The sequence below is a fragment of the Triturus cristatus genome, chromosome 5_2, assembly GCF_964204655.1.
Source record: "Triturus cristatus chromosome 5_2, aTriCri1.1, whole genome shotgun sequence".
Lineage (NCBI taxonomy): Eukaryota > Metazoa > Chordata > Amphibia > Caudata > Salamandridae > Triturus > Triturus cristatus.
In genome coordinates this window covers 761559746-761571759 of record NC_140588.1, presented here as the reverse complement: position 1 = coordinate 761571759, position 12014 = coordinate 761559746, and the positions used below count along the sequence as shown (strand labels likewise).

The window sequence follows — 12014 nt, the reverse complement described above, 5'->3', positions numbered from 1 at the left end:
GACACAAGCCAATGAAAAATATGGGAGGAGAGTGAGCGCGGCTTCTCTCCCATACTCTACTAAAGCAGCCTCGCAGAGCAAACAGCGCATGTGCGCTGCTGCTAGGCTGGTCCTAAAAAGAGAAAACATAAATGGAAGCTCATATGAATCATTGAAATGCAGCATGCCCGGAAAAGTACAAAAAGCACCATGAATCCACAAAATAGTGCATTTGTGGGAGCTGTAGTCTGCTCATCTCATGTGAACCGCTAGAATAAAAGATAAACGCCTGACAACGGTGATGTGTCAAAGTAAATACATTTATTTATGAATTGCAATTAGCGTGGACATTGCCCTAAGGCTTTAAAGCACTTTACATGAGTCCAACAGTTGGACCTGTAGAAAGAGGCATACAGTAACTGTACCTTGCAATAATGTGCTGCCAGAGAAACCTGCCGATTTTGATGCTCACTGGGGCTGGGTCTTAAGAAAAATTAAAAGATACGGATCAAATACTTTGCTTGTAACCTAAATGTCAGGATCAATCTTGAAAGTACCTGACCAAGCAGCACCGGCAGCACTGCCTGTGTACGCCTCTCCACAGTCCTTGTTAACAGCAACGACAAAAAGAAGCAACATTGCACACTGCACGCTTCGATCTCCATGACAAAAATGACCGAACTAGGGGGGTTCACCTACGGCCCCACGTGTCTGGGGGGCAAGGCAGAGGGTAAACAAGTACAGCTCGTTGCAGAAAGAGGACACTATGATATTTCAGATGTCAACATGTCCAACAACACAATCAGGTGCTTCAATCCGGTGATCTGCAGAGTACCAAAATGGTTAGCTTCTGGAATGGGTTCTGGTGTAGTATTCATATTGCCCCGTCGTGATCCAGCACAATGTTTAAAATTTAAAAATAAATACCTCTGCAGGCACGCAGGGAGGAGGGTTGTGATAAGCTACTTGTAGATAGACGACCTGTGTTTATTTTGGCTGAGGGGTGTTTACGCTAGCAAACAAGTGCCAGCCTCTGTTGCACTTGGGTGAGGGCCTGCTTATGCGGGTGGAGGGGACTGGAGAGTGCTCATGCGCATTGCAATGCAAGGAAACGCTGGCCTCTGATGCCATCAAGTGGGTCCTTGTTGAATGTGCCAATGTGTAACTTAAATGGAGCTCATGTTGAGCATGTTAAGGTGGGACGACAAAAATAAAGAACAATTGATCTGCTGAGAGAGAAAAAAAAGCACTGTGAATGCAAAATCTTAAAAAAATAGTCCCACCAAAGTAGATGTTAACAGTATTTCGATAACAGGAAACTGATAAGAGAAGCAGACGAGGAACAAGCATTGTTAAATGCAGGAAAATATTGTACAGCCAATAAAAATAGAGGAAAAGTGAGTGGCAAGCACAGGAACCAATAAAAAGCCAGAAATGCAAGGGGGCGGGATGAAAGTCCATTTTAATTTTATATTAAAAACAATAGATTTTACATGCACAACGCAAGCGCTGTACAGGCAAAACCTAAAAATGATGAAAATATGGGTTAAACATTAAATATAAGGGTAACAAGGTGCTGGAGTTCAGCTATGCTGCAGAGGGACAACTGTAAGTAGCCCTGGCGCATGGCATACCCCGCACAGAAGCCAAAGATGGAAACCCAAGCTGCAGAAACATGCACTAAATGCTCTTTTCCCTCAATCTGCACAAACATAGATAGGAAAAACACAGTTCTATGATTCAGGCCCATTGGTCTTAAATAACTGCATGCACGCGCTACTCTGGTGTCTGCAAATTCCATTCTACAGCCACTCTTACTTTGAGCTACATAGATCTGTCTTGTTTAGAGTGTTTTTGTATTATTTTCAATTAATTAGATGTTGGAAGTTTAGGTTGTGGAGCTGAGCAATCATTAATGTGGGTCTATGTAAGCACCCATGAGTTGTATGAGGGTTACAACACACATCCTTAAAGTGCTTGATTCACAAAATGTTTGAAGCATATAAGCTACAGTAAATTCCACACCATACTCATGGAATCGGAATTTGGAAATTGTATGATTGCAAAAACACGTTCATTCGGTGTAGCAAATTTAGTGTTTCAGGATAGGCCCCTTCAGTGAGAGATAACCACACAGATTTATGTTTGTGGGTATTCATAACCTAGTATATAAACCTAAAACTTGTCTTCTGAAAGCAGGGCTCTGTTCCATTCCAGGTGGAAAAAGGGGATACAATCATATTTAATAGGAATATGCATTATGGGGTTTCTTCATTGACTAAAATTATTTTTTTTGTGGAGCACAAACAAAGACATTGAGCAAATGCACTAGTCTCCAGATTTACTCATGAAGTTTATTAATTTAGTGAAAAAACTGCATGGGTTACTATTTGGATTTGGTGCATACCTAGACATCTATAACTGCTGTGGATACGTAAGAGTGCTCCAGTAATTCTTAGTTAGCCCCATAAAGGTTGGAATCCTACTCCAAACTAGGAGTAAATCTACAAGACTTTCACTTCCAGTGTGCGGAAAGATCTGATTTGCACAGAAATGGTGCTGGACTTATTAGTAGCCCAGACTCACTCTTCTTAAAACACATGGATCCCAGGTTTAATGGCTGGAAATTTGATTAATGAATTGGCTGTATCTATAGTATGTATTAATGCATGTTAAACACCATGGGCCTGATTCCCTAATTGTATTTGTTGTACAAAAATTAGCACTACGGTAGTAATAGTTACTTACTACAAAATCCAATTCACAGACCTACAGGTGGAAATCTCCAAATGTCCTACAGTAAATGTGGGAGGGACCAAAGGGCAGGAAATGGGGAATACATACTATTAGATGCTACTAAATGGAAGGGGTTTCAGGAGGGCTAAATTAACACATGAATTTATTTTAACATTATTTACTGTGGCGTTCTGTTTTAAGTCCTGTCCTCAAATATTTTCCAAGGGAGTGTGTGGTAGGTCATGTGTGGTGCTGGACTTACTTCAGGTCTTAGCTGGATTACCATTACTACTGTTTTGGATCTTTTTTAGAAGTACTAACTTTATAAGTGCAGCTTGCGTATAGTAATGGTCTTATTCTTTTGTAGGTGGGTGTCAGTCCTTCTCTAAACCCCTCCTTTTCTCACAATAAACCCCTCCCATTTGTATTCCAGTGTTCCACCCATTCCCCTGGTCCCTCACACATTTGCTACTAAGTAATAAACGTACATGTATGAGGATCCCCCCATAGAAAAGAAAGGAGAGATAGAGATGGAGATTTACATGTGTGCGTCTGTGAATTTTGTAGTAGATAAATAGTATTACTGTAGTGCAACTTTACATACTACAGAAATGCAGTTTCTGAATCAGGCCAAAAGTGTCTACATTCTGAATTCAACACAAAATTTGTTTACTACTCTTTACCTCTATTTTCTCCCCTCAGGTGCCTTTCTCATACCGTATGTAATCATGCTGGCTTTTGTTGGATTTCCTTTGTTTTTCCTCGAATGCTGCCTTGGACAGTTTTCCAGCTCAGGAGCTATTGCAACATGGAGGGTTTTACCAATTTTCCAAGGTAAGTGTTACTAGATTATAGCTCATAGCTCAGAAACTATCTGTCCTGCTGCTATTTATGAATATTGAAATTACTCTCTCTAGATTTGAAAGTAGACAAACATGGGTCTTCACTTGCCAAAATCACTTAGAATGTGACAAACAATGTATTATGATGACTTGAAAGTATATATGTATACGTACATTCTTAACAATTACAAAGGTTAAAGTGACATTCTACCTAGGTTTTAAAATAACACAAAAACAGTTTGAAAACTAACCAAAATACTGAAGTTCATCTGTTATAGTTTACTGAGCTGACTCTACTGCTTATTACTTCAAATATTGCATCATTCATGATATGTTAAATCACATCACTGATGACATCTCTGATGACAACTCAAATTAAATAATTGATAATATCACAGATAACATCATAATCATATACAGAAGTGAGTTACTGTGTAAGCATGTGTGGGTGCATATCATGGAAATAGCATTAAGTCCTGGACTTAATTAAGTCCTAGAGGCAAGTGTGGTTGTGCATGGCAAATAATTTCTGGCACCCTGTTTACAAAACACTAAAGTTTGGGGTGCAATTAGCAATCCATGTTAAACAAGGTAAAGGCTGGGTTCACCCGAGTGCTTTGCAGAGGTATGTTTTAAGATAGATTATGGCTTAAGTCAAAGCCTGTTCTGAAAAATGTATGAGAAAGTGTTGGGAATTTGCCTTTTCGGAATGATCACCCAAGAATTTTCAGCTTTTACTGAACCCTATTCTTGCTGACATCAGAACTCTGTGCACTTTAACCCTGCTAACCTGAAGGGAAGTGCCTGTGCTCCCCCATTAAACATGGTTAAATTGGCTTATTCCTGATTGGCACATTTAACTTGCCCCTAAGCCCCTACTATATGGTGTGGACAATGCACTCAGGGCCTGAAAGTTAAATACCACTTGAGGACTGTAGCACCTATTGTGCCATCCACTAGACTGGCGATGCAAATATTGCCCCAGGACTACCCTCTGTAGCCTGACTACAGCAATATAAAATCTGCTGTGTGACCTGTCATAGTAACACTTTTTAACAGATAAAGACTTTTCTTATAAACATAGATAAGTCCCTTACGTAGGCTTGTAGCCCAAAAGGCAGGGTGCATTGTATTTAAAAGTGGGACATGTAGAAATATAACAGTACTGTGTTCCTAAGGTGACAAGACCCACAAAGCTATTTTCGCTGTGGCAAGCCTATCTGTCTTATGTTAAAAAAAAAAAGTGTGGCAAGAAATACAGTAATATTTTACCTCTGTAATGGGACCAGCTACAAAAATAATGAAACCACTATTTTTAATAGTTATTAAAAATACAATTCAATGGCATAATTGGATTTTTAATAAATATTAAGTACAAATAACTTTTAGAAAGTTACCTTTAACCTGCCTGGAGCTCCTGGAGGATAATTTGCATTAGCTCCGCTGCAACTCATAGCCTTTACTTGGCCTGAATGAGGTGTGAAATTCTTCCAGACAGTGTGCATAATAAATCAACTTGATAGGGCAACCTGAATTGGCAGGGATGACTTCTCTGAGCTCAGCCTAATATTCATAGTGGGGGATGTCGGCCTTCTTTTGGCACAGCAGTGTCAAATCCTGGCTGACAGGTCTGTCTAAAGCACATGTAAATTTTTTGTGCACGAAATGGATCAAACACGATATTAAAACAATGATTGTCTATCCCCTATGTGGGCTATGAGGCACCCTGCTTTGTTTTACTAGACTTCCATTTCCTGGTTTGTGTGGGTCTAGCATCAAACTGTTGTTTAGTGTTAGATCTGGGAGGATACTGGTCATTTCCCTATGGCAGTACCACACACAACCCCAACTCTCAGAGATGAAATTGAGTGTGGCTGAAATATTTTGCCATTTTTAAAATGCCCTTTGCTCTTGGCATTTTAGGCCTGTTTTCAGTAAAGCAAACAGGATCTGCTAAAAAAAAGTGTATATGGTTGCTCCTGGGACCTTGCACTCCATTTGTTAGGAAGTGTCCAGGAGTCACCCCCACAAACCAGCTGGTGCCAACCATAAATGTGGTACTCCAAGTACCAACCTCAGAACACTTTCTGGACCTGCAGAAGATCAGAGGAGGACTGGACCTGTTAGGAGCCCTGAAGGAGTTGATCTTCTCCCTCTTGTCCACAGGACAAAGAAGTGGACTCCAAGGGTCAGTTGAATGATCTCTTATGGCTACAGGGACACAACAAGCTAAAAAGGCCTTTTTTTCTGAAATATTCAGTTGACCAGTTTCAACGGGACCTGGACTGGTCATTACTATTAGCCTCAGTGTGGCACCCTGAGAGTTTCTAAGTGCCTCCCCTGAGGTACTGGGGGCCTTAGAAATATACACCTGTGGTTGTTTGGGCACCAGAAGAAACTTTTCCTAGAGAGCTTTAGGGGCCATGCAGAAAAAAATATCCAACTGCCAGTTCCACAGATTCTGATTGAATTTCATCTTCATTCCCCGACACTTTAAAAAAAACATCCGGTTAGAAATGGGATTTCTGGTTGGCTAGGGCTTGCGCCAAAGCCAGGCATAAACCACCAGTCTAGTCAGGGCTGGGGAGTTACACGCCAAAGATAACCCCTGCTCACCCCCTTGGTAGCTTGGCACGAGCAGTCAGGCTTATCCCGGAGGCAATGTGTAAAGCGTTTGCACGTGCAGACAGCAACAACACCCTAGGCCCACCACAAAAGAAACTCCACACAAGGTTATATATAAAAAAATTGCCTTTGTATTATAATAAACACATTAAATGATAATCACATAATTTACACTGTGCCTACTGGCACTGGGCAGAATTTTACAAGGGACTATTTACACAAGACAGGGCCACATGGACCACTGTCAGAATTAGCACAAATCACCAATTGTAAATGTAGAACATATACCAACTGTAACACAAATCAACTGTAGAGCACAACCAGTAACTACTGGCGCAATAATGACCTCAGCGTCATCACACTAGCATCAGGTATAAAACCTATCCTGCATCCATCACAGGGGCATAAACACATTATGCAATTTCTCATAAGTCTAACGGATTAGACCTAACCACCTAAGTATAACTACACTAGGGGCGTACATCACACAGGGAAGTATAACCTCCCTAACATCAACCTAAACAGGTGAAACAACCTCACAATCATAAGACCACATTTGGAGGTATAACACAGGGTGCGTAAAACATACTACATGAATTACATTTCCTAGCACCAAAATCACATTAGAAATCTAAACGCATTGGACACTAACATCCTAATGATAAATCACATTTAGGGCCAGGCGCCCTACAAACCTAACGATCCCCCTGGCCAACTGGCCATCCCAAAGAGGGGCTCAAATGCCCTGTGTCCCAAAAGTCAGGGCGCACTGCCTATGCAGCGCAAGTCAAGGGTGCGCACTTTTGCGTAGACCTAAACGTTGCAGCTACCCACTACTTGCTGGGCAGCTGGGAAAGATGGCCAGCGAAAACAAGCCCTGGCACTAAACGTGCATCTCAAGTCCCACTGGGGCTCTCAAAACAATATGGCCCCTACACTGCTCCAGGCACCGACAATGTGCCTCGGGGGAGCTCATCTGGGGCCGCCATCAGGCCCCACCATACACTGGAGCACACGGGCTCTCAGGCAAATGCACCAACAAAAATAACTTGCCCCCTCTGCTGCCTTTAAAGAAATATGGCCCACGTTGGAGCCACATAGGCTCTAGAAATAACATGTCCCCACACGAGGAACTGGCACCTAGCATTGGAGCCACGTAGGCTCTGTAAACCATAATGCCCGTCGTTGGAGCATCCCGCTGCCAGGCGGGGCCGCTCTTACTCTGCCTCTCCCCACCCGGACTCCTTCGTACCACTCACCGGCTGGGGGGCGGAGGCAGGACTCCTCCGGTCGTTGCCCTGCGTCTCCTCTTCACTCGGGGCTCGGGCTTCTCCCTCACGGCATTCACTGGAGAGCCCCCGCTCCTCGGGGACTCTCGCGCTCTCGGTGCATGGCGGGGGTAGCCTCTTCCTCCCATCAGCCGCGATCCCTTCTCACTCGCGGGGCTTCCCTCCTCCTTCGCGGAAGCCCCGCCCACTGGAAGCAGAGCCTTGATCCTCTTCCGGGTCGCGCTGGGCAGCGGCCCGGACAGATTCCTCTGGCGGCTCGGGCCGCGATTTCTTTTTCCACCAATATAATGCGGAGTGGGCACCCGCCTAAATTAACATATAAAGCGGGGTGGGCACCCGCAAATTAAAGTAAACAGAAGCGGGGTGGCACCCGCAATTTAGAATAAAGATGGAGCGGGGTGGGCTCCCGCTCGGCAGCCATTACGGGGGAATCCCTACGATGGGGATTCCCTCTACACAGACGGCAGCCCAGCGCTGCGGAGCTCCAGCGCTCCTCTGGCTCGAAATAAATCATGATAGCGCTCCCAGGGCGTTAGAAGAAGCAATTAATCGCTCACCAGGCGCTAGAAGTATGCAAAGGTCCTGGGACAAAGAAGATAAATCCAAGCAGGTCCCAGAAGTCCATCAGGCATCCAGGGGCTGGGCAGGGCCCAGGGAGGCAAGCCTTCCCCTGGGCCCCAGCAGCAACACGCCCCTGGCAGATTCAAGTCAGAACAAGAACATTTTCATGGGGTCACAGCCCCCCTTTTATACACCAAATCCTTTGTCTCCAAAGGTGCAGGGAAGGGGCGAACCAGATGCAACTGGTTCCTGAGCACTTTGTTTTGCTCAGCCCCTCTCCCTATTCACAGGACAGGCCAGGGACATTAGACGCACCACAGGGGGTGGATCCAGCATTGTGTGGGGAAAGCCCAGCCCTATTCAGGTCCCAGGTGTGCTCCTTCCACCCATCTGGCTGCTGACCTCCCCATTCACCACTGGGTGACTCATCCTGACTCTGGGGATTCCCTAGCCCATCACATGACCTCAGCCAGCCAATCGCCAGACAAGGCACTCATCTCACATTGCACACAGAAATGCCAACTTCTAGAAGTGGCACTTCCACACTAGGTACATTGACGCCGCACACATCATCGCGCAGCATTTCATCACACGAGACCGCACATACCAAACTCGCACCTGCACTCCCCACGCATCAGGAACTACCAGGGACACATACGTTCCCCCATGCATTCCTATGGGAGGGCAGGCCAACCTCACTACACGCACGCACTTTACCCTGGGACACAGTGGTAAAGTGCGCAGAAGCCAAAAATCACTAACATCAGGTCACCATAAAAAGCAAAAAGTTCAGGGGTGAACCTGCCTGAAGGGCGAGTCCAACACATCCCATTTGGGGTTTTCAGCTAAAAAACTCCAAACCTCCTGAGGGACCAACCTCCTTCAAGTATCCGGTCTTCAGGTCCACAATGGCGGCTACAATTTGAGCAGCAGCCTGCTTCAATAATGATTTATTTCTTCTCAAAAAGTGGCAAGGTCCCTTTCTGCTTTTGGACTTACAAACTAACTCTTTTGAACTATGTTTAGGTTCCAGACATTCGCGGACAGCAATCTATTTGGTGTATCTAAACAAGGCTTCATTGCAGTTAGCCCCATTCTGCACCAAGTTCCCAGTCTACCACTTTTACAGACTCTCATTGGCTCTTTGTGCTTTTTAGTGCTTTTTTCTCCCAAAAAATGTAAAGTGTTTATTTCCGGTTCCCATTATTGGATTTTTGGTGTAATTTTGTTTATTCATATTTACTCCATTTTTCTAATTCCGTTTGAGATTTTTATTTCCCAACACATCTCTGGCTTTGCGTGGCTAGGAGCCGGCTCTTCGCTTATATCCTATGGATTGATGCCGATGCATTGCCTGCTTTGCTCCTTGCATCACGCCCTCACCGTAGATGCAACCGCAAAACAAGTTACTGTTTCAGCAGGCCAAGGCTGATCCCTGTATCCTAACTGCGCTCCATCGCGGTCAGCCTGAATTTTGGATTTGACCCAGACCAGCATTACCAGATAGCCCTGGATGTGTAAAATTCTGCTGTTATGTGAAACCCAGAACCTTGAGCTGCTATTCTGTGAGCATATATGTGCCGCAGTAGGGCTCTGTGTTGTGTTTGGATGCTACTGGTTTAGCATGGCAGAACATGGAGGATATTACATTTGAAAAAACCACAGGCAACCAGTTCTGAAACCTTGGAGAGTGGATCTAAATCCCTTTTCTGGATAATGTATTTAAAAGTAGGATATCAACCATATTTGTTTATTATAGTTCCAAGCGACGAAGAAAGGGAGCGCTCTGTGGAGTACTCGAAAGATTGCTCTGCGTCCATGGCTGGTGTCTGCATGACAACTGTCTCCCAGATGTGAGGTCACTTAGTTTTTCACTGCATTTGGGGCTGAAAGAAGACATCTCTTCCAATACTCATGTTCATGTAGACTCTTCTCCATGAAGAAATGGAACTAGTAAACTTGCAAATACTTTCTTGAATTTTACTTTACTTTCCTAATCTTACTTATTTCAACATTTCAGAAGCGGCAATGCCGTCATTTTTTTTTTATTTTGTGCAATCTCCGTAGTGGCAATGTAACCATAGGTTTACATTCCTGATACTGACAATTGTGTCCCATGCATCATCATGTCTAGAAGTGTGAAACACTGGTGGGTCTCTAACTGGAGTTAGTGTAGGTGATCATCAACAGCAGTCATGGTTAATCTCCAAACTGTTGTCCATACCCAGTGCTTAGTCACTCAGCATTCCCAAGTGTATGAATACAAACATGCAAACCTTTTCTCCAATTAAAACTTTAATTTCTTAAAGAACTCAGATTTGTTGTCATGCTTTGCCGGTAACATTAAGAGGCGATATAGTGCACCTGCACCGATATTTCATGCAGCTGAACCTGATACATACAGATACATGTAAAATGAAACTCTTAACAGTTCCTGCTTGGCCACTGACATATAGGAGAATTAGGAGAATTAGTTAGAATAGTGAGCAGAGGTAAAGTTGCCTCTCATGCTACATGCCATGCTGCCTTGCTCCTATAACTTTTTCATAAGCACAACGGGGCATAATTATGAGCCCCTTCGTGTCGCTCCTGCACCACACAATGTGGGCCAGGAAGGCTTTCCATGGGTGTTGCACGGGTGTTCCCATGCAATATCAATGGATTTTGACGCATTCACAGATTTACAGGAAGGGGTATACCTGGGAAAGCACCAAAAAGATACACCTCCCTAGAAGAGGCCTAAAGAGGCGAAAATGTCTTTATTTCTCCTCGTTTTTCTTCTTTCTATGTGTGGTATGTACTGCATTCTGCAGCACACATAGAGAGAGGAAAAAGCCTCTCAGGATTGATTTTGAGCAGAAAGGCTCGTCATCCTGCAAGAAAACAGCCCTGCATACAACACAGGCACCCCAGGAACCATGGTACAAGGGTGCCTTCATTGGCGCAAGGTTGCAAACCGGCACAAGGGAAAAAGACAGGAATGTGCCATATTGGATAAGTACAGGGCCTTCTTTCCCTTTCCCTGTGACACAAGTCAGCGCAGTAAGGTGACTTGCTGTACTGCCCTGCGCCACAAAAGTCACACTATGCCCCAAAGTTGTTAACTTCATTAATAGTCACCTCACACTCATTCTGAAATATTTACTCTCCAAGAGGCCGCTCATTTCAGTGTGAACATTTATGGTATCAAAGGATGCATCAGTTATTTGTCAGACAACTAGAAATGTTCTGTGTTAATACATGCATGCCTGAATCACTCTATTCATTTACAAATTCAGGCATTTCCATTTGCAGCCCTCGGTCCTTTCTACCCAATAACGTGTTCACATTTACTCGAACCTTAAGCTAAAACGGTTCAATGAACCTTGACGCATGCTGGCACTCTATAGTTCAGAATTGGTATAAAGTCTTGCGCATGACATGAACCACATGACCAAGGACAGGTTATAATACTACCTTTGCACTAGGGAAATGCACTACAAAAATTTGCTCCTTTCAAACGTGTGACCATGCAGCCATACAAATAACTGCGGAGATGAAAGATGCTCTCCTTGCATCTTTTGAGACGGAAATATTGCAAACAGGAATTATGGCACGAAAATACACTCAGTAAGCCTAACGTAGCACCCAACTGGACCCTGGACTGATGGAGAAAGCTCATGTCTTTCGCTGACATCACAGATGCTCATAACTGGCTCATTAAAGGGGTGTGCTATCAGAGCCAGAGTTGTGTACACAACGCCAGCATATGATCAATGCAAGCCGGTGCGCATCCTCTTCCCCTACAGGAGTTAAGGGTGCAGTCGTTATTCAAGGAAATGCATTTACCACTCTGACTGTATCCGATTCCGGACAGGCCCGACCTGCAGACCAAAATGGACAGTTTGGATCAACAAATTGAATAGCTTTGTGCAACTGAAGTAGGGTCAGCATGGCATAGCTTGTTTATTCTTGTCCACTACTTGACTCCATCAAGAAATCA

The 12014-nt window shown here is 44.1% G+C and overlaps 1 protein-coding gene across 1 annotated transcript in view; it reads left to right on the top strand.

Annotated features, from left to right (window-relative positions):
- LOC146829236 (sodium- and chloride-dependent neutral and basic amino acid transporter B(0+)-like) overlaps window positions 1-12014 on the top strand; it is a 393036-nt gene that overhangs the window by 105548 nt on the left and 275474 nt on the right. Inside the window, exon 3 of the mRNA XM_085607866.1 lies at window positions 3418-3549. Coding sequence (XP_085463992.1) covers window positions 3418-3549 — 132 coding nt within the window. The remainder of the gene's footprint in view (window positions 1-3417; window positions 3550-12014) is intronic.